Below are 19050 nucleotides of genomic sequence, written 5' to 3'. Positions count from 1 at the left end.
AAAGGGGGACCATGTGAAGTGGTATAGTGGAGGACAAATGATGAGAAACACTGGTATACTGCATACATGGCTGTTGTGTAGTAGTGGAGACCTGTAGTCGTGAAGATGCATAGTGATAGGTCAAAGAGGTGACCATTTGGGAACTGAACATACAACACTATCACCAGAGAGTCTTTTACTTCTCCTTGTTCCCATAATCCCAGTGCATGTGGCACAGGAATAAGGTGCCAGAAGGAGGTTGTACCTGCGTCCTTTCTGAGAATGCTATGGGAAGGCTATCCTGAGAGCCAGGATGGTGTAGTGGTTTGGGAATTTGACTCATGGAAGAGCCAGGTTCAAATCCCTACTTGGCTATGATGCTTCCTGGATGACTGTGGGCTAGTCACTATCAGCCTCACTTACCTCACAGAGTTGTTATAAGGACAAAAGGAGGGAAGGCACAATGTATGCCACCTTGAGCTCCTTGGAGGAAGGATGGTATAAAAATTGTGAAAAATACATAACCTGGTCCTAGCTCTTAGCCAGGGAAGATGAGAGAGACCTTACTTGCTCCCACTGCCATTCACCTGATATTGGCAAGAGAACACACCAGACTCTATCATCTTGGGAGGAAGAAGACCCTGTTTTTGTAGTGTTAATTGTAGTAAACCTTAGAAATTTCATTGGAACCAGGATATAACTGTTTAAAATACAGTGGACCCTCCTTCTTTGCAGGTTCGTCACCCATGGATTTGACTTGGCACAGGTGCAGGCCCATGCTGGAGGGCCTCACTTGACCTCCAGGACGTGACCAGAAAGTGTGAGTGGTTGGGACATGGATGTCCATCAAGGGCATTCCACAGACCCCAGTATCTGTGGAAATCTGTATCTGCAGGGGGTCCTGGAATAGACCCCCCATGCATACTGAGAGTCCACTGTATGCCTAAAGTAATACATACATAACTCTTACTCTCTGTCCTCAAAATAAACTTCATTACAGGACTACTGTAAGTTGCTCTCAGCCTCCCCAGGTTCTCCAGTGCTGGACAGGTTTCTGTGGATTTCTAGAAGGTACACAATCTTGGACTTCCTACACACAGGAGATATTATGACTGTAGAGCAGGGGTCTCCAAACCCTGGCCCAGATGTGGCCTGAGGCAAGCCTCTATCCAACCCACAGCCAGCCTCTTGTCCCCTGAAAGCCTCTGGCTCACTTGGCTGAACATGATTGGAGCTGTTGCTCTGGTTGCATCTGGAGGGTGTTCTAAGGGCCAGAGAGGTTGAGTGAATGAACCCATTCATTCATTCTTCATTCATCTAAGTTCCATCTCTAATTTATTTATATAAATATTTAAATTTTTTTTCTGGTCCTCTACACTGCGTCAGATATTTGATGCGGCTCTCTGGCCAAAAAGTTCAAAGACCCCTACTGTAGAGTATAGCTTTCTTTAGCCTCTTGTTGCTGATTAAGCACACTAATGCCAGGAGTGAAGGAGTGTTCTTGATAACTCATTTGGGAATGGTGGTATGGTTAGGGAAGAATTGGAGAAAGGAGGATTATGAGGAGTTTTACAGCTCCACTTATTAGTTATGATTGGCAGTATTTTATTGTTTAATCAGTCTCCCGCTTTTTGCAGGATACTGATATTTAAGCAGAATTGGACACAATAGCTTTGTCTAAACATTCGCTCTTTATTAGATTTATTTTGTTGGAAGTAGAACAACTTGCTCAAATATAATGAATTAATCTCATAATAAATTATACTGAAGTACTCAAGCACTTTTTCTATGACACAAAATACTTTTCTGAGTTTGAACCAATTTCTATGTCACTGCTTCTAAATTCACAAAATATAGAGGATGCAGCTATGGAGACCAACATCATGCTTGGTTTTGTGTCATATTATAAATTGCTTTTCCAACTGAGGCTGGGAGAATTTTCATATACTGTAACAAAAACAAAAGATGACTAAAGAAGATGGCACCTGAAAATGTTGCCATTAAACATAATACTTCAATATGTATCATCACAGAGACGTAAAGCAGGAAGTGACTAAAAAGCACACGTTCCATTTCAATGCTTTCTGTTTATATACTGCATCTCTCAAAGACTAGCATGATAATACCAACAAGCTTTAAAAGACCATTATGACATCCACTTTTACAAGAGTGAAGCTTAAGTATTTGACAAGTGATCCCCTATTAAAATTCCAACAAGTTTTTGTTTTAAATATTTTAAACTTATTTACAATGACCGGCGTTACACAGAATTCAGTGGCTTCCTAAGGGCATGAGTAGTCCAATGCACAGTAGTCTATCATGACTCAATAGCTGCCAAAAATTAACAAGGCAGTTTATGCTACAGATGTTGCCTTCTTTGAAGTAGCCTACACACATGAGCTTTATGTAAACATGGGTTTCTGAACAGAAGTAATAGAAAACTGTAAAAATTCAACACTGTTGCATTTTTTGAAAGAAAAAAAAACCTTACTAGAAAACATTCCACAAAATTATACCAGTTGCCAACTCTCTAAAAAACTCAATAGGGGAAACATCTATCTCCATGTAAAACTCCACCATGTTTTAAATGTTAGACTTGGGCTACAATCCTATGCACACTTACCTGGGAGTAAGTTGGATTAAGGCACAATCCTAATCAATTTTCCAGCAGTGAGGTAAGGGCAATGCAACTCTGAGGTAAGGGAACAAACATTCCCTTACCTTGAGGAGGCCTCCTTGACTGCCCCCCAACTGCAGAATGCAGCACATGCCTCACTGGCATGCCTCACTATGCCAGTGATGGAAAGTTGGTTAGGATTCCGCCCTTAAAGTCAATGGGGCTTACTTCTGACTATACATGCATAGGATTGCACCATAGGTTTCAGAAAGTCTAGTGAGATTTTTTTTTCCTGTCAACAGTAACAGTTTATAGCATGCAGTTTTTGAATGTGTCCTTAAGCTTTGCCTTGTGGCATGAGGGATTGCTGTTCAGGAAACATATCCAAAGTTCTCTGTGTAACTAATTTCATTTGCCTGGGTTCTTTAGATTCAAGCCCAGTTTTTTAAAACCAGTTTGGGCACTTCCTAGCCCGTATTCCACATTTTGTCAAAACAGAATTGGTCTGTCCCCTTTAGAATATGTTACTATGGATAGAAGATTTTTCACATAAGAAGTGAGAAAGTGTGAAAAAATTGTTACGAAAACTGTCTTGGATATTTTAGACAAAGACAGAGTTCCATTACAAAGTTAGCAATTATAGAGCAGCCAACTCTAGAATATCCCACAAAGGTGTGTAAAAACCACAAAAATCCTCATTCTGCCAAAGAGCACATAAACAAAAGGTCTTGTTATCCTGTTGTTTGCAACATAACTGCGAGGTTCATAACATGCAGTGGCATTGTATGATAGGGGCACACTTGAGAACAAGAAAGTTGGTTAGGGCAAGCAATGTGTTTAAGTTGGTTAGGGCAAGCAAATGTGTTTAAATGCTTGCTACTATGAGTATTCACTATTTCACACTCCTTTATATTTAGTTAAGGTTCCAAGAGAAAAACCCTATTCTCTTGCTGCTCCTTAGTAGAGGAGAAAGAGTATATTTATTACTGTATGGAAACTGGGGAAGACACATATACACTAAAACAATGCATGTTATAAACAAAGAACTACTTACCCACTTTTCCTTCTTTTTCTAGTTTCTTCAAATGATGTGTTAGATTAATTTCTGCTGCTCTATGCAAGTGTTCAGGTGTATCCTAGAAGGTAAAAAACATGACTACAATGGTACATTTAAACAGGAACATTTACATTGGCATAGTCATCTATTGTGGCTAACTATGACTCTTCCTAATGTTCTGTTCAGCACATCAGTGCAGGTGTTTGACTTCACATAAGTTGAGTATATAAGGAATAACTAGAACCTGTTCAGATGCTATAAACCAGGGGTGCCCAATATGTCGATCGCGAGCTACCAGTCGATCTCCAGGTGAAATGAGACAATTGCAGGCTTCTCTCCCGTCCACGCATCCCTAGGAGTGAGCCCCTGGCAGGCTTGTGAGCCCAGGGAGCGAGTCCAGGGAGCCCAGGGAGCGAGCCCAGGGAGTGAGCACCTGGCAGGCTCCTCCCTGGGAGAGGAGCCACTGGCAGGCTTCTCTCCCGTCCACGCATCCCTGGGAGTGAGCCCCATTGACTCTACTGGGGCTGACTTACCTTTCCCCTGTTTTTGCACTGGTATGTATGGAGATCTACCCCCCCTCAACTTCCATCTGTTGGTTCTGTGTGCAAGGGGTTTTGCACTGGTCTTGCTGTGATGTCTATACAGAGATCTTCCCTCCCCCACACCTTTCCCCTGTTTTTGCACTGGTATGTATGGAGATCTGCCCCCCCCCCCCACTTCCATCAGTTGGTTCTGTGTGCAAGGGGTTTTGCACTGGTCTTGCTGTGATGTCTATATAGAGATCTTCCCTCCCCCACACCTTTCCCCTGCTTTTGCACTGGTCTGTATAGAGATCTGCTCCCCCCCCCCCACTTGTATTGGAATCGAGGAAGATCTGGTGAGGAGGTAGATGTGGTGTCAGCAGTGGCCCCTTTAAGGGTAAGGCCTGGGCATCCAGCAGAGTGTGCTGCACAGCTGCAGCCACCTGAAGGCAACAGGGCCCTCAGGGATATAAGAGCACCTGAGGCAAGAAGGGCTCCACTTTTTTATGTGAGTCAGCCTTTTCCTACATGAAGATCATTAAGTCCAAGTACCATTCCACCATGACTGATGAACATTTGGAAGTGTTGTTGAGGCTGGCTGTCAGCAGCTACTGTCCGACTATGCAGCCTTGGCTGATTCACTTCAGTGCAAGTCATCAAAGTAAACTCAAGTAATTACAAAAAATGTTTATAGTTAATTATGTTGTGTTGTGCAATATTGGCTCATGTGGTTATGCAAGGTACACCAACATATATTGTACACATAAATGTTATATGTTATGATGGCGCGAACATTGTAAAAAAACTCTGGTAGATCTCCAGGCCTTGCTGGGTTTCAAAGTAGCTCTTGAGCCAAAAAAGTGTGAGCACCCATGCTATAAACTGTATGGAAAGATTCACATGATGAAAACATACTGGTAAGACCTACCTCACTTATCCTCCCCCAAGCCTTGCTGCCCACAGGTTCAGCATTTATCTGCTGTATTTGGGGAGACTATTCTAGTCATCTAATTCCCTAGTGGTCCAGATCACAGGGAGAAAGGCTCTCCAGATACAGCACTTGTCAATGCAGACAAATGCTGTACGTGTGAGCAGGGCTTGCAGGCAAACTCTAGTTGCCCCCATCATCACATGGACTTTTCATGGGATATAACAAATCTGGGTTTAGGACAGAAGACTACAGATGACTGTCCAGTATTTATGCACATATGGCATAAGTAAACTAGAAATGTCCCAATCTCCATTTTGCAAGTTTGACACATCTAGGTCAACAATTACAAAGTTAGTGGTGTCACTAGGGGTGTGTGGGCCGCACCGGGTGACGTAAAAGGGGGGGTGATGTGCTAAAATTGCAGTTTTAGGAGCAACCCTGTCATGCCAGATACTGTTGGATGCGGAATTTCCAGCAGAATGCAATGCAGAAACCCAGAGTGAAATAGCTCCTTTCCTTCTAAAGTTATGGCCAAAAAACAAAAAAAATGCATAGAGTCCTATGGAAAGTGAAACCGAGCCATATCACGCGTTTAGTCATGACTTGCCTTAGTGCATCGGAATGGGCAGTCTGAGAGGAATCCAATGACACCAGAATGGTTCCTATCCAATGAATGCAGCCCCCAAAAACACCCAAGAAGGAAGTGTCCCTCCCTCCCAGCTGCGAGTGTATTGAGCCCTTTGGAAAGCGGAACTAAGCCACACAGTCGCGTTTACTTGCAAGCAGGCAGACATGCCTTAGCTTGTGATCAGGCCAGGCAAAGGGGAATGTGAGGACACCAGAATGGTCCCAATCCAATGGAACTGGAGCGCAACAAATGCTCCAGAAGGCAGCCCCCCCCCCCCCACTAAAAAGGACAAAAAAGAAGGCCTGAACTGGTAAGGGGAATGTTTTCTATTTTGCACTTCTAAAGCCAGGTGGGTCTTTATCTTGATATGCTTGAAATAGAAGAATTTTAAACTGGGCACTGGGGAGGGTTGGAAATCTCACTGATTCTTTTGGGGGGGGTGTTATTGCAGGCAGACTACAGAGAAAATTGACTTGGTGGAACAGGACTGACTCCCCCTTATTGAATTATTTCTTTTACTTTAATTTAATTATTTATAATTATTTATTTTAATTTGCTTGATGATGTCACTTCTGGCCATGACATCACTTCCAATGGGTCCTGGACAGATTGTCATTCTAAAAAGTGGGTCCCGGTGCTAAAAGTTTGAGAACTGCTGCAATAAGGTGTTAGTAAGTTGACACGGGGTGGGTGTGTGTGAGACTCTACAAGTTTTCAAAATCACTAAAATCAGAATTTGGAGGAATAATACCATCATGTTATATATCAATCAATGCGTAATTTCATGCAGAATGCAATGAAACAAACCACATTGAAATATCTGTGTTCTATCAAAAGGTACAGCCAAAAAACCAGTGGGGATAGCGTGATGGTACATCACCACACCCACCACCTGGAGCGTTGCCCCGCCCACTGCATGGGGTGACATGCAGGACTCCTGCACCGGATGACGCAAATCCTAGTGAAGCCACTGACAAAAGTATGTGGAATTTTGCTCTTTTTAAGGATAAAGTTAAAAATCCCAAATAACTTTGTGCGAAGAAATTTCTGAATCATGTTCTAGCAAGCAGACAATTTGAGAATTGGACAGCTGCTATGCACATCTACTCAGAAATACATCCACCAAATTCAATTAGACTTACTTCCAGGTAAGCGTGAATAGGCTAAAAAGCTACCTTGTATACGATCTTCACAAGTTCCAGGGATGTAAGAGATTTCCCAGCATTCTGTTGCAGAACATTCAGGATCTGCATTTCACGGGCATTTCTATGAGTGATGTATTCTTGAATTTTTGCTCTTGCCTCATTTACTACTGGACCATGTCCTATAAGGGGGAAAAAAAGGAAGTTTCATTTGAAACGAAAATTCCTTAGAAAAAACGAACACTCGTGCTCACAATACGACTGGCAAAATGATATTCCGATGTGAAGATTCTGTACTATGATATACAGCTAAGGTAACAATATATTTTACCTAAATTAAGAAACAGTAAACCTGTCACACAGGTTTGATGTTTCATAATTTTGTTGTGCATTAGTATATTTGCAATCAGAAGACAAATGTCTCATACCTGATTCATGAAGCCAATTGCATCAAGTTTCCACAGCACCAATATTTAAATGCAAGTTTTTTTAAGTACAGTCCTAGTGCAGACAAAGTCTTCACACCAATCTCTATGATATTTCCTTTTTGAAAATTGCCTGGGAACCTTGCTGCAGGGTAATACGGAAGTACATAAAATGCTACTTTGATTTCCCATCTTACTTTTCTAGCATCTTATATTAATTTGTAATCATCTGAACAGAAATACTCATTAAAGTCAAAAACTAGATGCCCTCTAGTGGCTAAAATACTGCTCACCACTTAGGGCCCAATCCTATCCAACATTCCAGCACTGGTGCAGCTGCAATGCAGCCCCAAAGTAAGGGAACAAATGTTCCCAGACCTTGAGGAAACCTCCATGACTGCCTCCCCAACACAGGATGCAGTACATGCCCCATTTGCACAGTTGTACCAGCACTGGAAAATTGGATAGGATTGGGTCCATAGGCTGCTATTCCAACTGCTCATACTTAAATAGAAAGGGACAACAGTCATGTTGCAAACCAATAAAAGGAAGTTCAGAGAACTGCTTTGGTTTTAAATAAGGATTTAGGAGATTTACCAGTCTTTTTTTTTTTTTTTTGGCTCCACGCCACTCCTATTCTAGCTCCTTTTCCCCATCATGATAAATGCAGGACTCTGGGACTTACTTCCCAGAGTAACCATGATTATTTCTAAGGTTCATTCTTCCATAGATTTCAGGGCTACAGTCATGATATTTAAATAACATGGAATAATAAAGGTAATGTAATTACCTGAGATTACATAGAATAGCCAGAGATTTGTTAGAATACCACCAGATTTTTGTCAACAGAAAATTTAATTGATGCATTAGAGGTTCTTATGAGTAGAAAATTTCATGCTTTGCTTAAAGAAGGTTCCAGGTTTAGTCCCAGGCATGTCTAGGTAAGGCTGGGAAAGATCCCTGTTTGAAATCCAGAAGATCTGGTGGCAGCCAGCATTAGTAATAATAAACTAGATGGACCAAGAGGTCTGACTCATTGTGTGGCAGCATCCCAGATGCTTTCATATTGTTAGCCAACATTTTACAAAGACATTTTATCATCACATGATAAGCATGTCCATTCATACACTGCACTGAAAAAAGTCACAAAAGAGAGGCAACATTATTGTCTTCGTGTTTATTCACTGATCTTCCAGATACCTGCTTTCTAATTTGGAATCAATGTTAAATAATGTGCTACAGAAGTTAAGAGTCCATAAACCATAGACTGCTCTTTCTGTGCTGAAAGCAAGACCAGAAATGGCAGTCTACAGGATTGCCCCACAATAGAGCAATGGTGTGAACAAGAATGGTTCTTATTAACATTATTAACAGTATCTATATACCGCTTTTCAACAAAAAGTTCACAAAGCGGTTTACAGAAAAAAATCAAATAACTAATGGCTCCCTGTCCCAAAAAGGCTCACAATCTAAAAAGATGCAACACCAGCAGACAGCCACTAGAAAAGACACTGCTGGGGTGAAGTGGACCAGTTACTCTCCCCCTGCTAAATAAGAAGAGCACCCACTTGAAAAAGTGCCTCTTAACCAGTTAGCAGGGGTTCTTGGCATTAATGTACAAACTAGCTAGCCAAAATGCATGCATATAAGTGAAATGTCTCTTTTATAAATGACTGGTATCCATCTCATATCTAAATGAGGCACACTTAATTAAAATGTTTGACTTATGGCCCAATCCTATACCACTTTCCAGAGCTGATGCAGCTGTGCTAAACAGGGCATGCTCTGCCTGCACCCTGCAGTGGAGGGAAAGTCACAGAGGCCTCCTCCAGGTAAGGGAATGTCTGTTTCCTTATCTCAGGGTTGCATTGTGGCTGCATCAATGCTGGAAAGTTGGATAGGACTAGGCCCTTATTTCATTTTGACTAGATAAACTTATACCATAGTACTCTTTGTTAGTTTATTACTTGGACATTGGTAGTCAGTCCCATTATAAGACTAAACCGATTCCATATCTTTTCTACCACACCTAAATACTGTTCTGGTTTTGTAGGTTGTTAATTTATTCTAAAAACTGTATAAAATATTTCTTATCAAATAAAAAGTCAGGAATTCTTGTTTAAAAGATGCAATCTAGCAGAGGACTGCAGAAAGATCAGATTGCTCTTGCTAGGTATACTCAGATATTAGGGATTTTGAACATCGGCCCTGTGAGAATTATACAAGCAGTACAAGAATAACTAAGGGCACAGTCCTAACCAGATCTACTCAGAAGTAAGTCCTATTTTGTTCAATGTGGCATACTCTCAGGAAAGTGTGGTTAGGATTACAGCCTAAAGCAGTGGTTCTTGATCAATGCCTCCCCTGATGCTTGTAGCCATTGGCCACGGCTCCCCATTACAACACCTCACCTCAGTTAGGTGAGGGATGGGGATGAAGGTGTTATAATTATACACTAGAAACAAGGCTGCCAGCACTCTGAGGCTGCAATCCTAACCGCACTTACCTGAGAGTAAGCTCCATTGAACAAAATAGAACTTACTTCTGAGTAAACCTGGTTAGGCTTGTGCCCCGAGTTTATTAGCAGCACACCTGGAGGGTTTTGGAAAGGGAGGGGGGAAGTGAAGAATTTGCTGGGGGAGGGGAAGACTTTGTTTTGTGTGTAACTGCTAATTGCAAACTGAGACCTAGAGACTGTCTGGCTGGAATCCTAACCCCATTTTCCTGGGAGTAAGTCCCATTGAACACAATAGGACTTACTTCTGAGTAGACCTAGCTAGGATTGTGCCTTTTGTCTTACAATGGCAGCCAACAGAGTAACCCCCCCCCAAATGAGACAGGAGGAAAAAGGGGCTAAAATTGCTGAAAAGGAATGGGGATTTTTATTTTTAATCAATTTTTGGAGACAAAGCCATCAAGAGTGTTTTTTTTCTTTTATGAAGGGGGAGGAAAAAGAAAAAGATGAAGATCCTTGGTTAAGCTGACACAGACCCCAAGCCTATGTAGGTCTACTCAGAAGTAAGCCCCATTTGAGTCAATGGGGCTTACTCCCAGGAAAGTGTGGAAAGAATTGCAGCCACACCCAGCAAGATTACAACGCACCACAAAGTAGATTTGGTCACACACCCCCCCAACATGCAGACCACCCCTGTTCCCCCCAGGCAAGATGGAGGGATGCAGGCTGGGGCATTTGGACACCCCCCCCCCCACTAGGAGCAGGCTGGCTCCTTCCTTTTCAAGCAGCCATGACCAATCCCAGGATGCCCAGGGCAAAGGGCACACTGGGAAATGTAGTCCTTGGGGCGAGGTTGCACATGGAGAGAGCTCCATGATGACATGCGGCACCTCTGCCTGCCCAGCCAGCCTTCTCCCCCACCTCCCCCCACCATGTTTCACAGCCCTCCCAGCCTCACGCTGCCCCACCCACCTTGTTCACAGCTGCAGAAAAGCAGCAAGTCAGCAGGCAGCATGTGCCGCAGAGCAGAACAGCCTCTCTCCCCGAGATGCCTGGCGACGCCCCTGGAGGCTAGCCATGCCTCACTAGGGAGGCAGGACGCACAGTTTGAATACCTCAGGCCTAAAGCATTGGTTCCTGAGTCAAAATGTACCACTAACCAGGGTATATAAGATCAGCTTTCACTCCCAGTAGCGCTTCCAAGGATTTCATATAATCATAAAGGTCTTCAAACACTGCTGTTCCTTCTCCTAAAATACAGTCTCCAGAAAATATAGCATTTTCTTCTAGCAGATGTAAAGCCATGTGATCATCTGTATGCCCAGGAGTGTATAATACTCTGCAAAAAAGACAAAGTGCAGACTTCATAAGCATCTACTGCATACATGCTAGGAATGGTATTAAGTACATTCACCAAAAAATGTCTAAAAATCATGTATTACAGAAGGGGATTGGAAAATGATGTATTAAACCACAACTCCACACATGCAAAACAGCTGAGTACCTTGGATCTATCGTTTTTTAGACATTCATACTTGTGGAAATTAGATAACATGAAGACAAACAAAATGCAGGGCTCCAACCTCTGATGACCATACAGCAAAGTGGGCGTTCCCAAATGTCTTCCTAATCTTATGTGACTTTGTAATAAAATACTCAAAACAATTTTAAAAATTGTGCACATGAGAATAGAAAAATCTACATCTCTATTAGCAAGCTAAAAAAATCAATATTTACCTGAGAGTAGCCCCGTCCGTCTTTAAGATGTCCCCATCTTTGAGGTATGAATACTTTTGCTTTCCTTCGCCTATTACTTCTTCATGATATGGGTTACGTGGAAGTTTACTTATGCAATATTCAGGAACTATATTTTTAAAAGCAAATATATCTCATGATGCATTTCACTGGTATACAGTTGCACATCAGTAAAAAGCTTTGTAACAAAATCCTAGCTCTTAAGCACAGCAAATAAGAACATTAGTGTGGTTCATATTTTGCATAACTTTTGTTTTCCAATGTGCTGATCTGTACAGCAATAGTTTTGTAGAAGTATGCACACCCAGATGGCTCACAAACACCTCCTGGAGTGGAATAAGGATATATTGTGCATCACAGCAGCTGTTTATTGGTGGGGAAGCAAATGAGGCAGTGGCATATAGGAGTTGGCCTAGCATCAAGATAAGCGCACAAGGCAGCTCTCTGGGGCATGATCCCAGCGCTTGTGCAGTCACTGTTTAAACATTTGATCCACAACCCAGTGTCCCACATGTTCAGGGGTTTCTTGTTCTCTCTTATGGGAAGATTTTGGCAAATGCAGTGGAGAATTTCCTTTCACACACAAAAATTCTTCTCCTTATAGAAGATGAAAATCCATCTGTAGGCAGCCTTTTACAGACTCTTTGGATTCCATGAATACACTGGTGCATTTATATAGGATATGTCTATCTGGGTTTTCTCACAAGCATCTATGATGAGAAAGGGAAATATTTACCGCTTTTCTCCTGCAAAAGGAGAAAAGTCCCTATCACGCTCTCTCCTTGAATTTAGATTGCATATCTGTGCCCAAAAGGCAGCTCTGCAACAAGCCATGCTGGGGGCTCCTGCAAGATGAAAAGTGCCATGCCTCTCTGCTTTCCAAGAAAAACTGTGCATACAACTCACCTGACCTAGCATCAACACCACGGCATAAGCCAACCATTGTAAAGTATGCATGTGTCACAAGTTCCCAACTCTTTTTAGGTGATGAATGGGCTTGGGCACAGCCACCAGTCATTTAAAATGTATTTATTAATAGCAGGCTTCTGTGCTGCACTGCCAACAAGTGGTTTTGAAACTCCCTTTGTGACATGCTGTGAAGAGTTGCTGTTAGAGCAGGGGTGCCCAAACCCCAGTCCTGGGGCCACTTGCGGCCCTCGATGCCTCCCAATGTGGTCCTCAGGGAGCCCCCAGTCTCCAATGAGCCTCTGGCCCTCCGGAGATTTGTTGGAGCCCGCACTGGCCCGATGCAACTGCTCTCAGCATGAGGGCGACTGTTTGACCTCTCGCATGAGCTGTGGGATGAGGGCTCCCACTACTGCTTGCTGTTTCACATCTGTGATGCAGCAGCAGCAGCAAAGGAAAGGCCAGTCTTGCTTTGTGCAAGACCTTTTATTTGTTGGCATCCTCCAGTCTCGGAAGACCATGGTGTCACGCTCTGAATGGTGGCTCTGGAACAGAGTGTCCTCTCCAGTGTGCGAAGCCTGGGTAAAGTAGGTATGGAGGATAGGCTGTTACCCATGCAGCAAATCCCCCCTCTCCATGTCGCTGAAATGGTCCAATGGAAAGGCAGAGGCCAATACGGTTGGTTCCAGCGGCGTCGCAGGAGTTGCCAGAACGTGACTGTGTTCAGCCATGAACTGCCTCAGGGACTCCGGCTCCGGATTTTGCCTTGAGGTTGACTCCTGAAGCCTTTTCCATAACTGGATGTAGCCACAAGGCAGTGGAGGTTTGGGATCAGAGTTTTCCTTCTCTCAGATGAGCTGCCTTCCCAGGCTGACGAGCCCCATCTACCCGGTGGCTGTTTAGTCGCCTCTTATGACAAGTACAGCCAAACTGAGGGCCTATTCTTATCCCCAGCCCCCAGGGGACAGGCTGGGGATAAGACCTTGAGCTATTGCAAGACCATTCATTCATTCATATAAGTTCATCTTTAATATATTCATTTATGTAAACTTACGTAAATTTATTCAAATTTTAAATGTAAATTAATTCTTTTTTTCCACCAGCCCGTCACAGTGTCAGGGAGATGATGTGGCCCTCCTGACAAAAACTTTGGACACCCCTGTGTTAGCGCATTGACTGGGTTAAAGAAAAGAAAAAGATACAACACCAAGTGGCAGAGACCGTTTGGTTACTTTCCGGGCAAATGTTGCTTTCTGAACAAATGGTTCAGGAAAGAACCTGGAGGAAAACAATCCCAAATTCTACAGGTTTTTAGAGGAAGACAGCTTCAGTGGGGAAAGTGCAGCTGTGGAGGGCTCCTATTAGCTTGAACTCTGCCAGTCTGTGGAGCGACTCAGCAAATTTTTCAAAAGTTTGATTTTCGGGGGGGGGGGGTAAGGAAAAATGTGTGTGTGCACACATGCGCGCATTCTCAGTTTAAAAGAAAGGTATTACAAATCACTTGTGCTAAAAAGACAAACATTTAAATTAAGCTTTATAGTCACTTCCACACCATATGAGCAATAAAAATGTTCTAGAGTCTCATTTATTGTATTTGCTTACAACTTGGCCTCCATTCAGCTTCACTTTCCCTTGGGCTTTCAGCTCTGATCTGCTTTACTATTATATATTGTCTTCCAACAGAACAGTTCAGAGAAATTCAATGGTCTACTGTTCCAGAAGGGCTCACAGTCTAAAAAAATTCAGAACCCACACCAGCAAACAGCCACTAGTGAAGGCACAGTGCTGGTGTGAATAGGGACAGCTATTTTCCCCCTGCTAAATACAGTATAAGAGCAGCACCACATGAAAAGGTGCTTTGCTTCCCAGTTTAGCAGGGCTTTCTTGGAAGGCTGAGTGAACACTAAAGTCAATGACTCTCCTGGGGCAGTGATCGAGCACTAACATACTGATCCTCTGCTTTCTGTATATGGTTTTACTCAGGATGGAGAAAATGAAAGCATTAGTAGGAATTAGTTGTATATAGAACAAATACTTGATGTGACGCTGCCCTTGAAGGCTTCCATTAATACACAGATTTTGATCAGGAACACACAGGTTGATCAAGTCACTCCACTGTTATGTCAGCTACACTAGCCGCGAGCCCATTCCCAAGTGCTGGTAGCTACCTTTAAAACCTGATTCTGCGCTGTCTAGGGCATCTAAAGGACCAATACCTTCTTTATGAAATAGCAAGTTTCTCAAGGTCAGTTGGAACACAAGGGCTCCCTTCCATTTAAAAAAATTTGGTTGTAAGCTTCCTTAAATGCCTCCCACCAGGAAGAAAAAGGCATGATAAAAATATTTTTAAATGAGCCAACAACAAAATAAAGCTGACAGAGGAAGAGATGAATGCTATACTGGGGACAGCCAGACTTTGGGGCAAGCGGTTCAAGAGGAGACATAAGCCACTAAGAGAAAGGACAAGGTCAGTTCTGTATTTGTGAGTCAATGTGTAAAGCAGGGGTGTCCAAACTGTTTGGCAAGGAGGTCCACATCATCTCTCAGACACTGTGTTGAGGGCCAGGGGAAAAAAGAATTAACATTTAAAATTTGAATAAATTTATATAAATGAATATATTTAGAGATGGAACTTATATGAATGAATGAAGGTCTTGTAGCTAGCAAAGTAGCTCAAGGCCTATAAAAGGCCTTGCACAAAACAAGGCTGGCCTTTCCTTCACTGCCGCTGCTGCTTCACAGACATGAAACAGCAAGCAGCAGAGAAAAAACTTGGCCCACAGCTCGAAAAAGAGATTGAACAGTTGACCCTTGTGCTGAGAACAGTTGCGTTGGGTCAGTGCGGGCTCCAGCAAGTCTCCGGCAGGCCAGAGGCTCATTGGAGACTGGGGGTTCCTCACAGGCCGGATTGGAGGTCCCCGAGGGCAGCAAATGCCCCCTGGGCTAGGGTTTGGGCACCCCTAGTGTAAAGGATTAGCATTGCAAGAGGTTGGATCTGTTTATAATGAACTAAATTAAATCTTTAGAATTTACAAGCACAGCAATTCTGATGTTCTCATACTGCCCAAATAGTTGGTTTGCTAGTTTTATGCTTGGTTAAATATGCACAACATCAGCCTTTAGAACTGAAGCTTTGTCAAAAACTGATTATTAGCATTAAAATACCAGAACTCAGAAGCATGGAAGCCAGTCTTTAATAACAACATTCTTATGTTCTTCCTTCTTTCAGCTTTGCAACAGCAGCAAAAAGATTGCATTGTCACAAAATGTACTTACCACTGGGAATGTTTTTGCAAATATCAGGTATGCCTCCAGTGTGATCATGGTGCCAGTGTGTTACCAAAATTTCTTGGATTGAGATGCTGAAGTCAATGAGTGCTTGCTTCAAACAGCTAATATATTCAGGAATAGATGGTTCTCCTGTATCAATAAGGATCCTTCTATAGTAAAAACAGACACACAAATGTATTAATATTTATGTATCACTTTTCAATAAAACAGAAGCTCTCAAAGCAGTTTACATTAGAAAAGAAATGGGGAAAAATGAGCCCAAAGGGACTCTCAATCTAAAAAGAGAGACAACAGCTACAGTCATTGGGCCAGTTGCAATACCAAAGTGAGTAGGGCCAGTTGCTGTTCCCCTACAAATTGCTGTTAAAGAATTTAAACTCTTTGTCCTGTTGGAAAAAAAAAAAGGCATGGTTAATATCTAACACACTGACAGCAATCCACCTTTGGATCCTGGTATGAAAGAATCACAGAAGAATGGAAACAAATTTCCTTACTCCTGAGCACAGAATAAAGTCATGTGCATGCTTACCTTGATGGGGGAGGGATAACCATCTGTTGAATTTCTGCCTGCAATGTACTTATTACAGGCACAGGAAACCTCCCAGAAAAATAAAAAGGGGCAGCAGCCCTATATTCATCTGAAAGAATACATTTAATCTCTCTCTCCCCTGCACACAAGAGCACCTATGTTAATACCCTTACAGCTTTTGTCAGTAAGACAAAGCTGAGAGGACAGTGGAACAGGTTAAACAAGCCTTCAGCCTGGAAAGCATCTTTGGACAGGTCCCACTCTATTTCTTCAGCACTGAGAAATTATTTTTACATGTATATATAGCTCAGGTGGGTACATACGGTTTTTTCTTCCCTCTGTATTCCAACAACCCTGTAAGGTAGGCTAAGCTAAGCTTGTGCAGTTACCCAGGGAACTTCACAACTAAGTGGGTAACTGAACTCAGATCTTATTGGACACTCTAATCCAGAGGTCTCCAACCTGCAGATCACCTCTGACCACACAACACATTTTGACAGGCCCATTGAGCCCAGTAACATTATAATGACATGAGGCCACCCACTCCTTTCTCTTCTCCCAACACTCCCATCTACCACCACCTCCACAGATGTAAACATTTTCTCCTATTCTGAGAATGATGGACAAAATATATATATTATTTTCTATAATTGACCTAATTTCTATAATATAACAGCAAGACTGAGTAATGACGCCCTGGCAGGTACACCAATCATTACATCATAGAGCCTCTATACTTGGGACAGCTCAACCAGCTCCATTGCCCAATAACACCCCCAACTTGCCAGTGCTGTCTTTGTTATGGTACACAAGAAACCCCCTCCACAAAAAAGCTCATTGCCCCCACACCTCTCTCCTTCCTCATGCTGTTCTTTTCCAAAAACAAGAAGTGCAAGACTTCCTGTTTGATTTAAAGGAACTACACAAGGAAGGACGAAGGTGAGTGGATAGGGAAAACAGATCATGGTTACCCTTTTTTTCAAGCGTGGGTATACCATCAATCTGCTTTCTTATCCACTCACCTTACTCCTTTCCCGCACAATCTTTTTAAGCCATTTCTTCCCAATGTTGCATATATGCAACAGGGATCATATGTGTGCGCCTGTGAGCTGGGCAAAATAAAATTGGAAGTCCCACACTGCAAACTTTGGGAAAGAAGTGTGCAAGGAAGATCAATGTGACGCCAGCAGGGAGGGAGGTGGCAGCAGATTTGGAATGAATGGTACCCTAAATCTGCAGCTCCCCTTGGCATCATCCACTTCATGGATGCAGTGGCCCTGCTCAACACACCAGTAATGACTGCAAGAAGCACAGCAGCAGCAAGGAGGGTGGGGGGCTCTACTAGCTCTTTGATTCATTTGTCTTCCTTCCTCAAAAGAATTCAGCACAGCGTATATGAATTTCCCCCTATTTTGTCTTCCCAACAACCCTATAAGGTAGGCAAGGCTAAGAAAGAGCAACTTGTGCAAGATTGCCTAGTGAGCTACAAGGTTACGGCTAGTCTCACTTTCCTGGGAGTAAGTCCCACTGAACACAACAGAACTTACTTCTGAGTAGACCTGCCTAGGCTTGTGCCCTTAGCCTACAATCCTACATGAACTTTCCCTGGGAGTAAGTCCCACTGAATTTAATAAGGTTTACTTATGAGCAAGACATGCCTAGGATTGCCCTGCAAGTAAGAGTGTGAACTGGTGCCTGACCCAATTCGACCCAGTCTAAAGCACACCACTGCCCAGCCAAACCAGTTCCTAGCAGGTTGCAGGGGGGTGGGAGGCTGGGGAGCCCCACGTTTTCCCTCTACCTACCTGGGGCCCGTGCCCACCAAGTAAGTGTTGGTGCCCTGCAGAGTCATGGGTCCCGGATTGCAGCCCAGCACGCGGATCACCCGCGACGACAGCCTCTCCACCCGCGGCAGCACCGACAACATCTTCGCAGCTCGCAAGCCCGACCGCTCCACGCGCTTAGCAGGGAGGCGAACCTCTGATCCTCGCACCACCCCCGCCTCGAGAGAATGGTTTCGCCCGGGGAAGGCGTGAGCTGCTCCTTCTAAGCACGCCCACCAGCAAGGACTGGGAAGAGGCACTTCTGCGGGGGGCGTGTGTCCTAGACAGCTGCCAACAGCTGGCAGCAAAATGCATTTCTGCAAGCGGTAGCTGGGAATAGCCTCGCGTGTTGCTTTCTTAGAGCCCAATCCTATGCATGTCTACTCAGCAGTAAGTCCCATTGTGTTTAGTAGGATTGACTCCCAGGAAAGTGTGTATAGGATTGCAGCCTTAACTCCTTGGTAGTCTGTGCATGACAACAGCAGCTAAAGATTGCCAAATATAGGGTCCCGGGAAGGGAGCAGGATCAACAGTGGGATCCCCAGGCTCACACTTTATATATATAAAAAATGAATTGGTGAGGCTGGTATGGGAAGAATCTGATATTTGTGTGTGTGTACATCTCTCTCTCTCTCTGATATATATATATACATATATACATACATATATATATATATATATATATATATATATATATATATATATATATATATATATAGAATGTCAGATTCTTCCCATACCAGCCTCACCTATATACTGATCCTGTTGAACCACTGTTGATCCTGCCCCCCTCCAAAGACCCTATCCTCCCACCCCTGCCTCCCCATCATCATCTACTCCCTGCCCCTGTTGTGCCCTCCCAGCACTCTTAGCAGCCTTGCTAAGAACCTGAGCAGGACACTATCTCCTGGTACCTGAAGGGGTGCACCAGATGCCTCCCTCCGTTAACCTGGTGGTGTTCTAGTCCAGGGGTCTTCAACCTTTTTCGTTC

The 19050-nt window shown here is 43.3% G+C and overlaps 1 protein-coding gene across 2 annotated transcripts; it reads right to left on the bottom strand.

The window, feature by feature from the left end:
• Positions 1–1651: 1651 nt before the first annotated feature.
• Positions 1652–18228, bottom strand: LACTB2 (lactamase beta 2). 2 transcript variants are annotated; one of them, XM_066625658.1, is made up of 7 exons: positions 18042–18228; positions 15693–15856; positions 11493–11619; positions 10916–11094; positions 6909–7057; positions 3651–3732; positions 1652–1926 (listed from the first exon to the last, which is right to left on the bottom strand). In XM_066625658.1, exons 1-7 carry the CDS (start codon positions 18161–18163, stop codon positions 1883–1885), a joined length of 867 nt encoding a protein of 288 aa, XP_066481755.1. In that variant the 5' UTR covers positions 18164–18228; the 3' UTR covers positions 1652–1882. The 2 variants fall into 2 exon arrangements, with proteins under 2 accessions (XP_066481755.1, XP_066481756.1); XM_066625659.1 differs by lacking the exon at positions 1652–1926 and adding an exon at positions 1936–2310.
• Between the last annotated feature and the right edge of the window lie 822 nt (positions 18229–19050).

Source organism: Tiliqua scincoides, chromosome 4, assembly GCF_035046505.1.
Source record: "Tiliqua scincoides isolate rTilSci1 chromosome 4, rTilSci1.hap2, whole genome shotgun sequence".
Taxonomy (NCBI): Eukaryota; Metazoa; Chordata; class Lepidosauria; order Squamata; family Scincidae; genus Tiliqua; species Tiliqua scincoides.
Note: the sequence above shows the minus strand (reverse complement) of the source record. Positions and strands in the feature narration are given on the sequence as shown.

Bases quoted from the DNA above. Each gene is read 5' to 3' on its own strand.
- LACTB2 (XM_066625658.1), bottom strand. From the start codon at position 18,163: ATGTTGTCGGTGCTGCCGCGGGTGGAGAGGCTGTCGTCGCGGGTGATC. The intron at 3,733-6,908 runs GTAGCTTTTTAG...TTTACCTTCTAG, and splicing joins TTGTGAAGATCGTATACAAG to GATACACCTGAACACTTGCA. The intron at 1,927-3,650 runs GTAAGTAGTTCT...TTTTTGTTACAG, and splicing joins AGAAAAAGAAGGAAAAGTGG to TATATGAAAATTCTCCCAGC.